The 19,856-nt window shown below is 40.5% G+C and overlaps 2 protein-coding genes across 2 annotated transcripts in view; both read left to right on the top strand.

Moving 5' to 3' along the window:
• LOC307258762 (olfactory receptor 6N1-like) overlaps positions 1-12,651 on the top strand; it is a gene marked incomplete at both ends in the record, with an annotated part of 36,415 nt that extends 23,764 nt beyond the window's left edge. Inside the window, 3 exons of the mRNA XM_080038416.1 lie at positions 9,160-9,462; positions 9,751-9,864; positions 12,578-12,651. Of these exons, the coding sequence (XP_079894542.1) occupies positions 9,160-9,462; positions 9,751-9,864; positions 12,578-12,651 (491 nt within the window). The remainder of the gene's footprint in view (positions 1-9,159; positions 9,463-9,750; positions 9,865-12,577) is intronic.
• LOC307258387 (olfactory receptor 51L1-like) lies at positions 877-1,809 on the top strand (the record flags this gene model as incomplete). Its single annotated transcript, XM_080037910.1, has 1 exon — positions 877-1,809. One exon carries the CDS (start codon positions 877-879, stop codon positions 1,807-1,809), a length of 933 nt encoding a protein of 310 aa, XP_079894036.1.
• Positions 12,652-19,856: the final 7,205 nt, after the last annotated feature.

Here is a 19,856-nt window from a genome sequence, read left to right as displayed (position 1 = left end):
TCTAGGAAACATCCTGAATTAATGGGAAATGTGTAAATTTGAGTGATAAATCATTTAAGCTTGCTTAGAGGGGAGCAAATGTAAAAAGTGGCTCAGATTACCCCGTTCTCCCCTACAGTAATATTTTTTTCAACTTTTTTTTACAAACCTTTTATCCCACTTAACCTCTTTACATACATATCAAATATTCATTCATTTGTAATTTATTTTAACCCTTTACATGCAAGCTTATGTGATGACGTGAGCCATTTTTATTAAAAAAAAACACAATAATTGAAAAATTTCTCATATAATAGATGCAAAGTGATTTTTTTTTGAGTGGGATAATTAGACTCTAGGATATGTTAATTATTTGCAATAAAACTGCTTTTGATACATGTTTAGTATTTTTGCAGTCACAGCGTAAAAAAAGTGCGAAAGGACAAAAACGTCCCCAAGAGCACCTAAGGGTTAAAGTGGGGCCCCCTGGCGGTCGGGGGGCCCTAAGCAACCGCTTAGTTCACTCATGCCTTGGGCCGGCCCTGGATGACATGACAGGAGTCAGACAGCATACAATACTCATCCTCCTCCCATTAGCTTCATTTGTGGTGTGTCTATGGATTATACCAAGATCAAAACGAATAACACCTGAATAGTACTCACTCCTACAATGGTATCTATAGTGAATCTGTAGCACCAGGTTTGTATGATTTTTTTTAATCAATACCTGTACTTATTTTGATTAGCATTTTATCACAAAATGGCCTAACTATTCCTTTTCATGGATGCGGTATACTCTGTCACACCAGATCAGTGATTTTTCCAGACAGGGATTAGTTTGTCCAACAGCAAAGACTTCAATACTGAATTATTTGTCGCAGATTCATTGTGAGTGGAATGGAAAACCGTTCTGTCTCTTTTCACTTTAACCTCACCATGTTTGTGAACATTGGACACTACCGCTATCCAGCCTTTGTCTTTTGCCTCTTGCTCTATGGCTTCATTATCTCTGCTAATCTAGTCATAATACTGGTTATATATCGAGAAAGATCACTACATGAGCCCATGTATCTGTTTATTGCTCTATTATCTGTCAACTCTATATATGGTTCAACAGGCTTTTTCCCCAGATTCCTTATGGACCTCCTGTCGAATACTCATATGATCGCCCGTGCTGCTTGTTTTACTCAGATCTATGTTATTTACACGTATGCTTCCAATGAAATGACCATTCTTTGCATTATGTCTTTTGATAGATATGTCGCTGTTTGTCATCCTTTACACTACCACAGTAAGATGACCTCTAACACTGTTTTAAATTTAGCAGGATTGGCTTTGAGTGTTCCAGTCTTTTTTATTTCAGCATGCTTGTATTTGTCTGCCAGGATTCCTTTATGTGGCAATGCTATACAAAAAGTGTTCTGTGCTAACTGGAGTGTCGTAAAATTGTCATGTGTTGTCACTGTTTTGAACAATATTGTAGGTATGCTTGTGACCATAGTTACAATTTGCCTCCCCCTTATTTTTGTCCTGTACACATATTTGCGAATTTTTGCTGTTTGCCGGAGGAGCTCAGCAGAATTCAAAGGGAAAGTATTACAGAGTTGTCTGCCACACATGATCACATTTGTGACTTATTCCATTGCATTATTTTGTGATGTTGCCTTGAGCCGGTATGATCTTGAAAAGATAAATCCATATGTGGCTGTTATTCTGTCACTGGAGTTTGTTGTTATCCCCCCAGTTTTAAATCCTCTCGTATATGGCTTTAAATTACCAGAAATTAGAAAACACATTTTAAGGATGTTACTGTGGCAGAATCTCTTATAAATTAGCAGTTAGAACCACACCATAGCATTCTGTATGAATGTAATTTCATAAACACAGACTGTGAGAAGATGTTAGTCGACAGGAACAGTGTGTTAATGCCAGGAAAAATTATCTGAAATTTTGATTAACTATCACAATAAAGCTTGATGATAACATGATAAACTGAACATGCCATTTCAAATTTGTCACATACAAATTTCTGTGTCTGCAACTGATATTATTATATGATGGAAAAATGTTGATAATACTTGAGAAACAACAAATGCAAACACTACTATGACTTAATTTCTATGTACCTAACATATATTTTTTTCATTTTATTCTAAGTGCTCTCATTTTAACTCAACTAAGTGTTGGACATAAAAGTTTTGATTAATTAAAAAACAGAACAACACACAACCTGGTTGTGTAATAGCATTCATTTGTGAAGAAATATCTTTGTTTACAAACTGTACATAGGACTACATTGATTTATATAATGTATTCATTTTTTCTGTTATGTCCCATATATATATATATATATATATATATATATATATATATATATATATATATATATATATATATATATATATATATATATATATATATATATATATATATATATATATATAAGATATAAGCTCATAGTTCAGTTTAAATAAATTGGCCATCACAGTGACTATATTGAGTTGATATTGAAATTATATTGATATCAATTAAAAAAACAAATTATTTTAAATATACAGACCCTAATACTGAGTGTGTGCTGATATGTGATCTCAGGTGTTGTGCATCACACATCACCGGCCACAATGCCTTGAGTATCATGTTGCGTGTGTGGCCCATAGAAAATGAAAAGGGCTGAACTTTGCCTTGCATCATGTACAGGCCTCTTTCCTGAGCAACTGGAGTCAGTCACTGGGTTGGATTTTTTTGTATTTGGACAGCGTTACTGGAGCTATGTTAAACAGCAACAAGTAGCAGCATCCCCAACCAAAAGCATTTACCTCAGTGTGACTAGTCAGTGGATCAAGGCACTCATGCATTGATTGAAATAAAGTTGAGGAAAAAGGGAGAATGAGGTCACTTTTGTGAGGAAAATGGGTAATTTACAATGTTTTTAAGGTGCGGTCATGCCAACTAACTGATCTGTTATGCTGGATGTCTCATGCAGGGTTTTGTAATGCACTCTTCAGCTTGTGCAGACTTCTCTATTCTTGCTCTGATATTGTATTACAGATATGTGGCTATATGTTGCCCTCTGCAGTACCACTCTGTGATGACTTTGCTTCTACCCTCCTTCCTGTTGTTCATTAGCACAATAACAACATCAATGTCGAAATGATGTGGTTTATCTACTATCTATGGGTTCACTCATACCAAATATTTGCTGTGTTCATTTCTTGGTTGGTAGACTAGCTTGCTCTGCCTCCCTAGCAAACATTATTTCTCTCCAGCTTATTACTCCAGCTTTCAATTATACTTTTTATTTCGGCCATGATATTTTTGTTGTTTGGTCTTGTGCATATGTGATCAGAACATGCCTTACATTCAAAGAGAACATAATTAAGTTTTCAGACATGTCTTCCAAACATACTCTGTTTGACTATTGTTGTTGTATCTTTGCTTTTTGATTTGTTGTACATGTGAATGGATCAAAAACTCATCACCAGGTGCCCGGAATTTTATGTCAATAGAATTTATTGTTATTCATCATCAATCCCCTCATATATGGTTTCAAATTGGCACAAATAAGAAACAAGAGTTATACAGGTGTTTTGTGTTAAACGCCTCTAGACTGGGGGGAAATGTCCTTCTGTGGGTAGAACTAGCAATGTGTTAGAAGAAAATGGTTGATGGTCTTGTTCTTCCCCTTTAGTGCATAAGTGCAAAGAACGCTGCTAATATCAAATAAGCAAAATGTATTTTTTTTCTTCTAATATAGTTATCTTTTCTCAATATTTACTCATATTGACATTTTTTCATAATTCAAATAAATGATATTTAGCATAGTCTCTATAATAAATATTTTCACCTCAGTATATGTATCCGTGTCTTATCTGATAAAAAAAGTGTCCTGAAAGTTATCTTCATGTTTTCTGTACATTTATCCATTCAGAACGGACAATTTCACAAGACTTAACTGAAAGCCTCTGGCCATTTGGTTTGAGAAATTCTCTCACGTTCACAAAACTTAAAAAAATAAAAAACATGCAAAAATATCAAGTATTTTGTTCAAAAAACAACATGTTGTCAAATCAATATATTCCTTCATTTTATGATTACACAATGGAAAAGAAAATGCAAAATATCGCTATCCTTTATATTCTTTTCTCAAAAGATGATGCCCATACATTACTATTTTTTTTTACTTTTCTGGATGTCCTGTTGACATATACAATATATTTTTTTGAAGAGACTTTTTCCGAGACAGTTTTTAGGCAATTATTTTATTTGTATGTGCAAGTCTTACAATTAGGACGTTCATAATAACACAGCCTTTGTACTGATTATATGAATAAAATAAATATGAAAGCATGCAGAGGAAACTTTTGGTGAAAATATACTGTGTATAAATAACTCTTATTATGAGCCTCTTTGATCCATGTTTGCAAAAAGCAGCACAGAAGTGGAATCCTTCATAGGTGAAGGACTGATAGCTGATGAAACAGTAGTGCAAAGGACTTTCCAAAAGGTGCATCAGAGATTCATGACAATGCAAATAATTTATATCAGCTGTAAATAGACGTTTTCATTTTTCTAACACAGTTAATCCAAACCAGTTTGATGTGTTCTACAAAAACAAATCCTTTATCAAAACTGTTATGTTGTACTAGTTACGATATCTACTGTACATACATCTTTGACCAACCTAACCTAATTTGAACGAGTTGCTAGCTGCTGTTTGCAGACTGCACTGAATTGTGATGGTTAGCTTGGCTGGCAAAGGTAAATTAAAGCCACTACGAGCAGTGTTGGGAACGTTACTTTGAAAAAGTAATTAGTTATAGTTACTCACTACTTGTTCCAAAAAGTAACTGAGTTAGTAACTGAATTACTTTATAATAGAAGTAATAGAATAATAGGCTATTTGCATTAGCCTACTGTAAAAAAAAAAAAGTTGTCAAAATTTGGATTTTTCTGAGCAGTTTTCACAAGTCAGTTGAAATGAGTAGAACTGACAGGTAGGCCTAATTGTAGGCTACATAACCTTCAATATTTATTGCACATCAACAGACAGCAAGAGGTTTATCCTGCACTTCAAGTATTTTGTTCTCAACAAAAGTAGTAGAGGAAACTGCTGAATGTACCGTGCTGATCTGCTATATCACTGGATTCACTTCAGGGGTGTCGGCTAAAACACCACTTAAGGCCAAAAACGTCAGACTATGAAGCATGAGACGATGAGAGGAGGAGTAAGGATTTATCCGCTGTTTATTTCCTTCTTTAACATGCACAGCAGCATTCAGATCCCAGGAAAAGAACAATAGCAATATTCGGCTCGTGATGACACGCTAAACAGTTGTTGCAACCGGCGAATCGCGGCCGTTTAATAACGTGCATAAATTATACTTTATAGAGATCGGGAAACTCCATGCACTTACTCACAAGGGCGATGCAAACAAACTCAGGGAGAGCACGTTTCAACCGTGGATTGATAGGTGGTTACTGCGGCAACGTGCACGCTCACACAACAGAGAGAGAAAGAAAAAGAAACTTCACTAAACAGGCGCTCCGGCTGACTGACGTGACGGCGCTAACTGACAGTTATAATGTCATCCACACTGAATAAAACACAACTTAAAACACACCGGTCTCCTCACTAGCAGTTTGTGTAGTATGGAGCCAGGGGTGCGTTCGGATTACACAGTTTATTCAATCAATTCATAGTAACGCACCGCATTTAACGCTCAGTAACGATAACGGCGTTGTAACGACGGAAAAAGTAATTAGTTAGATTACCCCGTTACTGAAAAAAGAACGGCGTTACCTAACGCCGTTATTTTAAACGGCGTTATTCCCAACACTGACTACGAGTAACATGGCACCGTTGGCGACCCCTTTGGACAAAAGCGGTAGTATTTTTACGACGCCAGCTGTCGTGAAGCTGTTTTCTAGCTCGTGCCGGGCGTGCGAGATTCAAATGATCAGGAAGTAATATAGTGCATGTCCGTGTATTGAAAGTGTGAGGGCACCGGACTATTTTCGGCTCCGTGAGAGTGGTTAGTGACACAGCATCAACTAATGCCAGTCAGTGCTACACACACCTGATTGCAATGAGTTGATGCAGCAGTGTCACCTAACTACTCTCTCTCACAGAGCTGAAAGATTACGTGTCCTCACACAAAGCGAATGAACGAGAGACGGCAGTTATGGATCACGATGAGGTAATGTGTTTATGTTGTTGTAAATAATGACTATTTCAGATGAATAATGGTCATCTGATGATGCTGGTGAGGCAAAGTAAACTTTGTTTTAGTAGGCTACCGCTCATTCATTTAGGAGTAAACACTGCAGTCTAGTTCGCTACCGTGAAATTGTGTATACGTTGCTTGGCAACGCCCTCCCGCCCGCCTATCACTCTCCCTTTTAGCTTTTCTTCATTGCATTTTCTTTTTTTTCTTTGATGGTTCAGCCCCGTTATCAGTCATTATGACGACAAATAACTGTCTCAAACAAGGCTCCCGCTCCCCTTCCCTCACCTGGAGGGATAGGCTTCTCAAATCGCGTTGTTGCACCACACTGAAATCTGCGACCAATACGAATATGTGACCATAGAGCATGTAGGCTACGCGTGAACCGAAAATCGGACTGGGTGTGCGACCAGACCAAACGCAGTAATAAAAACTATATAAAAACGTCTTTCTTTGCACTGATGGTCTCGTTTGCTGTTAAAGGTAATTTATGATTATGAGAGGAAACATGAGGCTGTTTAAAATATATTTAAATGTTACTCGGAGCTGCTTTAAGCACCTTAACTCATCATTAAGGTACCTCAACCTCTGCCATATTTTTATCACATAAACTCAAGCTTGTGTGACTGTATTCCCCTGAAGCAAAGCTGGGAAAATAAAGTCACTGCCACACAAAAGAGCTTCCACAAGTAGTTCAAGAGTAGCCTGGCACCGCCCACCTACCTACTACCGCTCAATTTTCATTTCCCTTCTGTATGAAATTAAGTACGATGGTCTGGTAGGACCAGGCTAGTGCAAGAGCCCCTCATCTTTTTTAATACATCTGAAAAGGTGCACTAATGGGACACTTCCACACTCCGCTTTTGCCCCTTAGTCCACTTCACAGAGCATTTGACCGGCTGGCGGCTGCATGTGTGTGTCACCTAACTCAGCTGAAAATAAATTCACCCAAATATCTGGGGGCTGCCAGCATTCATGCATGGGCCTCCCAACCCCAAGTTCGCCCCTCATTTGTTCAAGAGAGGCATCCACACCCAAAAATCCTCATATAATGCTATAGACTGATTCAGAATAAGGAGTTTTCTCAAAATCATGAAATGCTAATGCTGGGCTTACACTAGGCTACACGACTTTTCACGCGATTTGACAGTCGCAGACAATCTTCCAATGTCGGACTGAAATCACAGAAGTCGTGCTAGAGTTGTGGCGCGCGCACGTAATCTCAGTCGTTTGGTGTAAGGTGGTCATCCGACCCGATTTTAGCCAGTCTCCTTCCTGTCTTGACGGCCCGACATTATCAAACATGTTTGATATTATCGTTAGTCTAAAGGCCAGGACACACCGGCCGATAATCGTCGTCGGATAGTCTGGAGGGGGCGGGGGACACGAATCTGTTTGGTGTGTGCCGTGACATCGGTCGTCGTAGATGTCGTCAGGCTTCTTTTGAGCCGGCGGGCAGTCTTTCAGTTGAAGCAATTTGATTGGTGGAGGGCTAGCGAATCAGTGAAGCCCGGAAGTGAGGCGGGTAGCACAAACAGCTAACAACAGCTAGCCATTGTTTTAATGTGTTTGTTTGTTTCGTTCAGCGAGTACTCACATGCATCAACCCTTGTTGACTGCTCGATACCATGCTCGACACTCTCTGCTAAAAATGGTGCTCTTTATGGTCCATAAATATAAATACGTATTTCTATCTATGTTTATGGTCTAGACAGCTTTCCCATCATTTCCGGCTTCCGTATTTTTTTGGGCCACAATACAGATTAGCGCCGCCTGCTGTTATGGAGACATTACGTCCCGCGCAAGCGCAGAGCGCACGGAAAGTCAGCAGTCGGCTTGGTGTGTTCTTTGCACTTTTTTGGCCGCAACGGGCAGACTGGAGCTGCCTGAATCGGCAGACTCCATTTTCGGGTAGTCGGACCACTGTGTCCTGGCCTTTAAGGGGTTGGAAGTCCCCCGCTCGGAATATTGAATTAACCTTTTTTTAATTAAATAATCACTGTCGCGTTTGCGGAAATAATATTAATCTCAAAAGGAATCTAGTTGTAGTCTTGCAATATGAACCCCATGTCTTTTCAAAATCTCACTCTGTGACTGAAAACTATGACTAGTTGTCTTCAGGTGTGAGTTGATTGTCTTTAGATGTAAGAGGGTTTCAGTCTTCAGTCTTTTCAAAGTCTTTTAAAAGTCCTCTAGTGTAAACCCAGCATAATTAGTTGTATTTATTATGATTGGCAAATGAACAATATAGCATCGTTTGGACCAAAATAACTTAGGCTCTTTTGTACTGTATGTGTTGGCATCACTGTCTGGCTGTACTGCTCTAAAACTGGAGGACTGTGTAGAAGGGTTACAAAAGTCAGCACTCACATGCACTCACATGCACTCCCACACATTTTACAATGTGCTGAAAGAAAAACAATGAAAAAAAAATGTTTTAGTGAAAGTTTATTAATTTGGCTATTAATAAAGTAATAGAGGTTTTCTACCCTTACAAGTTTACCAGAAGATGAATTTAAGTTAGTGACGTACTGATATCACAAGCCTTAATGTGATGCATATTTGCCTTTCCAATGTAAGTATTCCCAATGGTTGTGTTGCTATGGTAGTCAACGCTTTTATAATTTGAAGGTAGGAGGAAAACCAGAGCAGACAGTACAGTGTGACCACTTTCGCTGCCTCTGTATGTTGTTGTAAGACCTGACAACTAGAACTAAACAATTTCAAAACTGTGGGACTACAATTATTCTGATCATGGATAATGTTTCTGACATAAGAATTTTCACTCTCTCAGGGATAAATGAGACGATGAATTACAGGTTTGCTATCTTTTCGCTCACTTTAGTCTATTACTGTTTGATTTTGTTTTTCAACATCTCTGTCATCATGATAATCATATTTGACGACACCCTGCATGAACCTATGTACATCTTATTGTGCACTTATTGTATGAATGCACTTTATGGGACCGCAGGTTTCTATCCCAAATTCCTCCTTGATTTACTGTCTTCTTCTCAGGAAATCTCATACGAGGGATGTCTTTTACAGGCTTTTGTCATGTACTCGTTTGCTTGCAGCGATGTGTCCATTCTAGCAGTCATGGCCTACGACAGATATCTTGCTATATGTCGACCCCTGCACTACCACTCTTTCATGACTAAGAGGAGGCTCTCTCAGCTAGTATGTTTCTCCTTCTTAACACCTTTCTCTGTTTTCTCCATCAATGTTCTGCTGACATCGAGACTAAAGTTATGTGGTACAAACATTCATAGACTGTTTTGTGTCAACTGGATAATTGTTAAACTTGCTTGCCTGGAAAGTGACACATTTTCAAACAGTTTATTTGCATATTTGACCATTTGTATTTATGTGTCTCATGGGTTTTTTATCATATGGACGTATGCACATCTTATCACAACGTGTGTGAGGTCCAGTGATGACAGGGTAAAGTTTATGCAGACATGTGTGCCCCATTTAGTCTCTTTACTCTCGTTCATTTGTGTGGTGGTTTTTGATTTGATGTATATGCGATTTGGCTCCACAGATTTGTCTAAAAGCCTTCAAAACTTCATTGCTTTAGGATTTCTGCTTATTCCTCCTGTGATGAATCCTCTTATATATGGATTTAAACTGAGCAAAATACGAAACCGAATTCATGGTTTGGTTAATTTTAGAAGAAAAGTTTTCCGTTAAGTTTACTCTCAAAATGAATTTGATATGACAAACAAAAAGCCTATTCTTTACTTAAGGGTATATAATTATCTCTGGGTTAAGATGCAATATGTTATGATCTGTTTTACAAGACAAATAAATAAAGACCTCAATATATATTGACTAACAAAGATTTTGTTGAAGGTTAACCAACAACGTGGTTGTATTTAATATATGTGTATTCCGGTATACCGCATATGACATGTATGAAAAAGTGGACATATTTATCTTCCATTTTGATCCTTCCTGCTGCATGTAATGTATTCAAAGTATTGTAAAACAGGAATGTGCACAGACAGTTCAAGGGTCTAAAAAAAGTAATTCTTCTTCCCCAATGTCATTTTCCCACTCCTCAGTGTGAAATGTCATAAAATAGTATAACATACAAATATTGCGTAACTTTACTATGCAGGAAAATGTATCTGGTTCACTTTTAAACTTAACTTTGTGAACTGATGCTCTCTTGTTGTGCTGCCTCATCCTGAAAGTACGGAATATTCCATTTGTCACCATAATGCATTGCAATAGACTTATTGTTACATTAAAACATAATACAACATATTATGTCACTATAATGAAGTGTTAAACTGAAAAGTTTTGGAGATAACTGGAGTAAGAATTTGTTTGTAAATAGTTATTGTTCATAATTATCCAACCACCGCCTGGCTGCTACTTTAAAACCAACTTTTTAATGAAACTTTCCTTTATCTGCATCTGTCATCTGTAAAAAGTTATCTTAATGTAAACAGAGTGTTATTTACAAGAAGCCCACATCATTGTAAAAATGTCAATTTTATAGGCCTAGCTTGCATCTCAATGGATGTGCCTGATGTCCTAAGGTCAAAATGATCCTATGTTTTAATTCATCAATAAAGTTCAGTATGTGGATTCTCTCCATGTTTCACCGTCATAAAATGTGTTATCCTGCATCTGTCTGTTAAATATGATATAGATTGTTATTATTTTCACAACTCAGTCAAACACGCTACAATAAATATCTTCTAGCTGTTGGAAGAAGTTGTCATTTGTACAAACACAAAGAATTAAGGGTAAAGTCAGCTAGCCAGGTGAGTGGCTCCATAGCATGTGAAATCCAGTTACATTGTAGGCTACAATGTACAATTCTACAAATTACACTTTGGCTCAATTTGCTTTACAATCTGTATAATGTACAAAACCCCCCTTACCTGTCCTGAGACCTTTAATACCCTCTCCCAGTGCGGACACATGTAAAATAGAGTAGCCCATGTTGTGTGTATGAACAATGAGCTGACCTTATGCACTAATGTTTGCTTTGTGTAGATACCAGAGGGATCAGCACAGTTTACAAGTAAAGCTTTAGAATCCTTCCTCACATTTGAAGAACAAACTAAAATATCTTTGTTTATTTCGGCTTATCAGGCCTTTCTCAGGATAAAGAGGAAACTTTTTGGTGAAAATATACTGTATATAAATAACTCGTGATCCATGTTTGCAAAAAGCAGCACAGAAGTGGAATCCTTTATAGGTGAAGGACTGATAGCTGATGAAACATTAGTGCAAAGGAGTTTGCAAAAGGTGCATCAGAAATTCATAATAATGCAAATAATTTATATCAGCTAGTTAATCCAGACTAATTTGATGTCTTCTACAAAAACAAAACCTTTATCAAAACTGTTATGTTGTACTAGTTACGATATCTACATACATCTTTGACCAACCTAACCTATTTTTAATGAGTTGCTAGCTGCTGTTTGCAGACAGCACTGAATTGTGATGGTTAGCTTGGCTGGTAAAGGTAAATTAAGCACCCCAAACTCATTATTATAAGAGGTATGGCCTCTCCAACCCCAACCTCTGCCATCTCTCTATCACATACAGTCAAGCTTGTGTGACTGTATTCCCCTGTAGCAAAGCTGGAAAATAAAGTCACTGTCACACAAAAGGGTTTCCTCAACTAGTGCAAGTGCCCCTCATCTTTTTTAATACATCTGAAAAGGCGCCCTAATGGGACACTTCCACGATCCACTTTTGCCCCTCAGTCCACATCAGAGAGCATTTGACCGGCTGCATGTGTGTGTCACCTAACTCAGACAAAATAAATTCACCCAAATATATGGGGGCTGCCAGCATTCATGCATGGGCCTCCCAACCCCCCACATTTGTTCAGGAGAGGCATCCACACCCATAAATCCTTTTATAATACTATAGACTGATTCAGAAAAAGGAGTTTTCTCAAAATCATAAAATGCTAAGTTGTATTTATTATGATTGGCAAATGAACAATATAGCATCGTTTGGACCAAAATAACTTAGGCTCCTTTATATGTGTTTGGCATCACTGTCTGGCTGTACTGCTCTAAAACTTAAAACTCAGTTTACCAGCAGATGAATATGTTAGTTAGTGACATACTGATATCACAAGCCTTAATGTGATGCATAGTATTTGCCTTTCCAATGTAAGTGTAGATTTTGTGAAACTTATATTTAATAGTTTTCAGTTTTTTTTATACAGACAAAAATACAAAATAAATAGACACATACAATACACACAACAAACCCCACGCCCACCCTTCACACAAACAGACATGAAATACAAAAAAATAAATAAATTATTAAGAAAATAAGCTATAAATACACAAAAAAGTGTGCAGGTGGTGTCAATGGGGCATACATTTCAGGCCCCGATGTGCTTCAGCACTGGGCCCCATACGGCGAGGAAGCCATGAGCGCTGCCGGTCAGCTCATATCTTAGCCTCTCAATGTTTAAAATGCCCACCAGTTCCCTCAGCCAAGAGTCGATTTGAGGGGCTAAGTCCGATTTCCACAGTTTTAAAATGCATCTTTTAGCAATTACCATGCCGTAGACCGTGATTGCGAGCATTATGGTCCAGTTTTTCCAGTTTGTCCAAACAGAGCGGTTTCCGGATCAGGAGTTAAATAAACATTTAAGACATTAGAGTACCATTGAAATACAAGACACCAAAGGTTGTTAAGATTTGGACATTCCCAAAAGTGATGAGCAAGTGTACCCTCTGCAATCTTATCTAAATGTGACCTTAAATTGAATTAACTGAAGCCTCGAGTTTATAGAGCAGGATTTTATGCTTTTTAGCGCTCCCTCCCAGACATCGTCAGCTATTCCAATGTTTAAGTCTTTTTCCCAGGCTTGCTTTATTTTTAAAGTGGATTTGTCCTGCCGGTCTAAAAATATTCCCACAAAAGATGAAATCAGGTTTTTAGCTTCTGGTGGTCCTAGCAAAGCTTTGGACAATGGATCATCTGCGGGCAGGGGCTCAGAGGATGGTATATTCTGTCTGACATAATTCCTCACCTGTAGATACCAGGGGCCGTATTCACAAAACATTTTATCTTAGCGCTAAGAGTACTCCTAAGGAGCACTAAAAGTTCTTAGTAAGGAGTAATTTCTTAAAACCTATTCACAAAGCTGCTAAGACCAACTTTTACTAAGGAATGGGAGGGACTCCTAAACTAAGACTAGAGGGCGGGGTTGACCCTGTTGCTATGGATGACGTCATGTTCATACCTTCTATGCCCACAGTGATTGGCTGAGAGGGAATGAGAGCTAAGAGTGAATTTATGATAAACACTGTGGGAGATATCCATTTTGTGTCGCTGTATTAAAGTAAAGAGTTTTTATATACAATTAATGACAAATGACACTGATTTAACATGAAACCAAGATACTGCAGGGTTTCCCACACCTTCGTTCACAATTAGCCTACAATAGCGCCACATAGGCCTATTCATTTTAAATTTTACAATGATTTGAATCGGAAAAAATATCCTCATTGAAGAGCTGCACGCCATGCACTCTCACTGTATTTCTCTCAACGGCGACTATGCAGCAATAGTCAGACAGTGACAAACCAGGAAATTCACAATTTAGAAACAACAGCCGGCGAAATCGTAAAGTGCATGCGGAAGGAAAAAGGCGAGACGCGCAACTATAGCGGACCTGTGGAACGGAGGAGATGCTGCGAGCGCCACATATAGGCCTACTCTAGTAACAAATTAAACCCAAATGTGACACCAACAGTAACTTTCAGTGCATCATAAACCCAAAGCAACTGCAGGAAAAGGAACTTAATAAATACTTTTTTATATAAATATAATATATATAAATGTGTCTATACTTTCTAAATATAGCTTTACTAAGATCATTAAACCCTTACAGCTATTAAAGGTACCTTTTATAAAGCTCACTAGCATTAAATCTCTCCAAAACACCATCAAATGGTTGTCTGTGATTTACTCTTAGTGACTGAAGGCTGTTACATACTCCGCGAGAAGAAAGAACAAAGTTCTCGGTGACAGAGCTGCGAGAAGTTCTTTCTGGTCTGACATTACATACTTCACGAGAACTCAACTGCCGAACTACTCACCGCGGCGCATTGTTACCATGGTAATTGACTCAGTAGCGCCAGCTGATTTCACTTCGCTTTCCTCATTGACTTCAGACTGACCAATCACACAATAGTTCTCGGACAAGCTGCGAGAAGAAAGTTCGGCCCGGGTGATGTGTCGAGAACAAGCTGCGAGAACAGCTAAACAAGAGCTGAGAGAAGAAAATGACGTCATTTTCTTCTCTCAGCTCTGTCACCGAGAACTTTGTTCTTTCTTCTCGCGGAGTATGTAACAGCCTTTAGGAGTCCTCTCGAGGACTCTTAGCTTTTCATAGATTTAGGAGCTAGTTTTAGCGCTAAAATGCTTTGTGAATTACACTTTTCTTAAAAAGTTAGGAGTTCTAAAATTAGGAGTGAAACGTCCCTTATTTTTGAGAGTTACTCCTAAATCAGCACGTTAGGACCTACTCTTAGCCTTAAAATGTTTTGTGAATACGGCCCCTGAAGAATTGAGCTTTCGACAGTGAAAACTTTGATACGAGCTGATCAAATGAAGCAAAGTGAAGGTCCTTTACTGTTACTATTCCCTTCCGGCTCCAATCTCTGAACGATGGGGGGAAGGCACCGTTATGCCAGATTGGGGCATGTCTGGTCGTGCTCGGTAGTTCACAGGTCTTCCTAATTTGGTTCCAAATTCTCTGACCGTTGGATATAATAAAGTGGTCTCCTCTAAAGGAGGCAGGTGGTCTGGGAGAAGAGAAAAGGAGGGCAGTAAGAGAAGTTTTTGGGGCCAGGCTTTTTCAATGGCCAACCAGGGGGGCAGTTCAGTTCCAACGTCTTTTTCATATGTAACTTGCCAATACACCATGGGTACGTTCCAATACCCGTTCAACAGGCCCTCGTTCACTTGCCCTAGGCACTTGCCCTCGGGGGAATCCCCGCTGCCATCTTAAGTGTCGTTCCAATAGTCTGGAAACTGAACTGAACTTCGTGAGATAGACCCTCGGAGGGCTGAGTGATCAAGTCAACATGGATGGTCACTCCGAGGTGGATATCACCCACAGTGCATTGCAGTTCGTCTTCTTCTTCTTCTCATTTTATTTTCCGGTAGACTGTATGCTTTTAGGGACATCGCGGCCACCCGCAGGACAAATATATATATAAATATATTCCAAAACGCCTCAATTAGGCTATCCTATTTCCATACGAACAATCCAGTGAATGTATTGCAGTTTACACATTGCTGCTATAACACCGATGGCTGCCAATTAGAGGACTATTTAAAACAAATGTTTTTGGTTGAAAGTATAAATAAGAAAATATGTCGGAGTAAACTATTTACATGTGTAAGTAACAATATCTTGATAATCTGAGTTACCGTGTCGAAATTCAATGTTTGTTATGCTATGGAAATGGCTTTCTGCAACATAGGCTACCTTAGCAGAATGTTATAATTCTGTATTATTTGCATTCAGATTTACCTATGTAACTGACGGTCCATTGCTCTACAAGGGCAAGTGGGCAAGTGGGTTCCATTTAAATCCTCCGCTCCTCCCCCGCCCAGTCTCCCTCCGCTCTCCAAGTTCCCTCCGTGCAACGTATGCTGTTACGTCATGCCAAGGGCTGAGGGTAAATGAACAAGGGGAAGTGCAACTACTATTGGAATGCAGGGCATGACTCTAGCATTGCCTGGCTCCGCCCGTCTACCTACTTCCGCCCACATTTCATTTTCCCTTCAGTAATCAGTCTGGGGCTGAAGTGAATTCACGTGTTTGAGCTCAGGAACATTTTCAGCCGTCCAATCAGCGAACAGAGCGAGTGGCTGAGAACGATGACGTTGAAGTTGCGCTCCAGTTTCAGTTGAATGCTGCGACCAAACGTTATACGATTGGTTTGCTGATCCAGAGTGGCACTGGGCAGATCCAATAGTTTTAAACTTCAACAGACACCCGCCACTAAGTGAGTGAACGTTTGCCAAATGTCAGGGTTTCAGGAAAATGACAGACAAGAACCCAATAGCAAGACACCGGATGCAGTTCAGGTTTAGAAACAGTTTTAATGGGAAGCGGATGACAAACCAGGTAGATAGACAGCGTGGCAAACAAGTCCAGTTGGGGCAGGCAAAAGAGAGGTCCAAAGTCCAGAATGCAGGTCAAAACACAAATAGCAGGCAGGAAGGATCAAGATGCAGCAATAATGTCCGGAAGCTGGAGAGTTTGTGGAACACACTAAACAATATGGCAACTGACTGAGAGAAAAGGAGTGGAATATATACTGAGGGGCTGATTAGCTGATGGGGAGCAGGTGAGTATGGGCAGACCAGGTGAATGTAATTAGGAGCCAGTGCAGAGCAGGAGGGAGTGGTAGGGTCTGAAATGACATGAGAGTTTAGAATGGAAACCAGGAAACAGACATATGAAAAAAAATAAATGCTGGCTGAAGTTGTGACAGAACAGGGGGCTAGGCCCCTCGGGCGGCAACAGGGGGCTGGACCCCTCAAGCAGGAGGCGAGACCCCTCGGACAGAAACAGAGGAGGAGACCCCTCGGGAGGAGGAGAACCCTCGGACAGGAACAGAGGAGGAGACCCCTCGGGCAGGAACGGAGGAGGAGGCCCCTCGGACAGGAACAGAGGAGGAGACCCCTCGGGAAGGCGAAGAAGGCAGACCTCCCCTGGCAGGCCTGGAGGTTCTGGAACTACTTCAGGTACCGGCTCAGGCTCTGGTTCAGGAAGGACCTCGGGTTCTGAAGTTGGTTCTGGTTCTTTCTCTGTCACTGAAACAGGTTTGGGGACTGGAGTCAGCTCCGAAGCTAGAGGGTTCTGAGGAGACGGATGGCACTCCAAACTCCACACCCCCACTCTGATAGTCTGCGAGGCAGGAGGAGGCTGGTAGCTGGAATGCTGGGGCTCCTGTGGTTGGTTGGGCGCCTTCTGGAGCTGGTAGCTAGTGTGCTGGGGCTGGTAGCTAACATGCTGGGACAGTCCGCTAGCATGCTGGGGCTCTTATGGTTGCTGGGGCAGGTAGCTAGCGTGCCGGGGCTCTTGCCGCTACTTGGGCGACTGCTGGGGCAGGTAGCTAGCATGCTGGTTGCAGACGGCTGGGGGCTGGAGCTTGTTGCTTGAAGCCTGGGCCTGGAGCTTGTTGCTGGAAGCCTGGGCCTGGAGCTTGTTGCTGGAAGCCTGGGGCTGGAGCCTGTTGCTGGAAGCCAGGGACTGGAACTGGAGCTTGTTGCTGGAAGCCGGAGACTGGAGCTGGAGCTTGATGCTAGAAGCCGGGGACTGGAGCTGGAGCTTGTTGCTGGAAGCACCGCATACTTAAAGTAATTTCTTAGGCAGGTGAGAATATACGTCACCTCCCTCAACTCCAGTGCAAAATGTGTGTCTGCTGGGTTCATTTTTGGCCAGATTGTACTGTCAGGGTTTCAGGAAAATGACAGACAAGAACCCAATAGCAAGACACCGGATGCAGTTCAGGTTTAGAAACAGTTTTAATGGGAAGCGGATGACAAACCAGGTAGATAGACAGCGTGGCAAACAAGTCCAGTTGGGGCAGGCAAAAGGGAGGTCCAAAGTCCAGAATGCAGGTCAAAACACAAATAGCAGGCAGGATCAAGATGCAGCAATAATGTCCGGAAGCTGGAGAGTTTGTGGAACACACTAAACAATATGGCAACTGACTGAGGGAAATGGAGTGGAATATATACTGAGGGGCTGATGGGGAGCAGGTGAGTATGGGCAGACCAGGTGAATGTAATTAGGAGCTAGTGCAGAGCAGGAGGGAGTGGCAGGGTCTGAAATGACATGAGAGTTTAAAATGGAAACCAGGAAAACAGACATATGAAAAAAACTAAATGCTGGCTGAAGTTGTGACACCAAATAGAGCAGTTCCAGACCTTCTGTACAAATGAAATGAAGTACGATGGTCTGGTAGCCAGGCTAACTCTAGCGTTGGCAGCCCAGTAATAATGTAAAAAACACGGTAACCCCAGTCCGCCATGCTCCCTGGATTTGTGAAAGTGGGCTTTTGAGATCCTATGTGCTTTATATCCCCAAATTAAAGACATTATAATAGAATCAATTGACTTAAAGTAAGATTTAGGGATATAAATTGGCACATTCTGAAATAGATACAGAAATCTCGGCAGGGAAACCATCTTTACTGCGTTCACACGGCCAATAAGGGAGATCGGTAATGTTCTCCATTTCTCTATGTTCTCCTTTAGTTTGTTCAATCTTTCCGTAAAATTTTACTTAAAAAGTGTCTTTGGGTTTTTAGATAATTTAATGCCCAGGTACTTTATACTGACCAGATTTTTTTTAAACTGCGTATTGGCTAGGAAGGTTGGGTCCAGATCTGCTGTTAAAGACAATAGTTCACTTTTTTGCCAATTTATGGTGTAGCCCGAGACGTCGCCAAAATAATTAATTAGCTGGAGTAGATGGAGGATGGAATTCTCGGGGTCGGCTAAAAAGAGGGTGATGTCATCTGCGTACAGAGAGATCTTATGGTCCATCCCACAGAGTGATATTGGTTTTATAAATGCGTGCTATGACGAAAAATACTCGTCAACTAACTTTTTTCACGGACGTAAACTAAATAAAAACTAAATAAAAAGGCAGATATGATGACGAAGACTGAGACGAATATAACTGACACTATAGTCTACGAATAGGAACGAGACGAAACTGTAAGGGCGGGACGAATGGAGAAGAGATCCAATCAGAACTACTCTTTTTGTGGGACAAGTTGGGAAGAAATCCAATCAGTGCAAAGCAGCGAATGCAACCCTGTGTCGGTGAAAATGAGAGGCACCTATTTGCAGACCCATGGGGGAGAGGAGCTCCACCGGAACACAAAATGTCTTATTCGTTTTGTTTTACTGGCGGCGATCACCCAGCGTTTCTTCTTCTTTTTGTTTTACTGCCGGCGTTCACCTAGCGGTGAATAATAACAAGACACAGTTTCCACCAGCTATGGTGCTAGTAGACAGTAAAATAAGTCAGTTTGTTAAGGGTCCCAAGTCGCCAGGACGGTAGTAAAAAGTAGATGTTGATGTAGAAGATGAATGAAGCAACAAAGCTTTGTGTACATCTTCCGAAATCCGTCTCTTTAATTCACAATTATCACAAGTAGGTCAATCACATACAATATAAACTCTTAATAAAACACAAAAAGTGCCACCACATTAAAATAAACAGCTAATTTTAAAAAGTGGGGTGAAAGACTTTAAAGAGATCCTATTATACTACTTTTCTGGTCTTAATTTCTTGTTAAAAACGGCTATAGAGCAACCTGACACGAATCACATCACAAAAAACTATGTAGATTTTCGGGACACTCTTCCTCTTACCCTAGGGAGCACAGCAGTCTCTCTCTACACACTGCTTTGAGCTTATCTGCCCCTCCCCCCGTGCTGCAAACCCCACTCCGTTGTGATTGGTTACCTTCCTTCCAGCGGCGGGAAATTTTCCAGGAAGGTGGAGGCATGCAGCCGGAGCTTGCCTGAGCGGCAGCATTACCTTACATGGAAACATGACAGAAACAACCCGAGCGTGACAGAGAAAACCCGGAAATTTGAACAAGTTCGGCTCGA

The sequence above is a fragment of the Ammodytes marinus genome (genome assembly GCF_949987685.1).
Source record: "Ammodytes marinus genome assembly, chromosome: 12".
In the NCBI taxonomy this organism is placed as follows: domain Eukaryota; kingdom Metazoa; phylum Chordata; class Actinopteri; order Uranoscopiformes; family Ammodytidae; genus Ammodytes; species Ammodytes marinus.
Note: the sequence above shows the minus strand (reverse complement) of the source record. Positions and strands in the feature narration are given on the sequence as shown.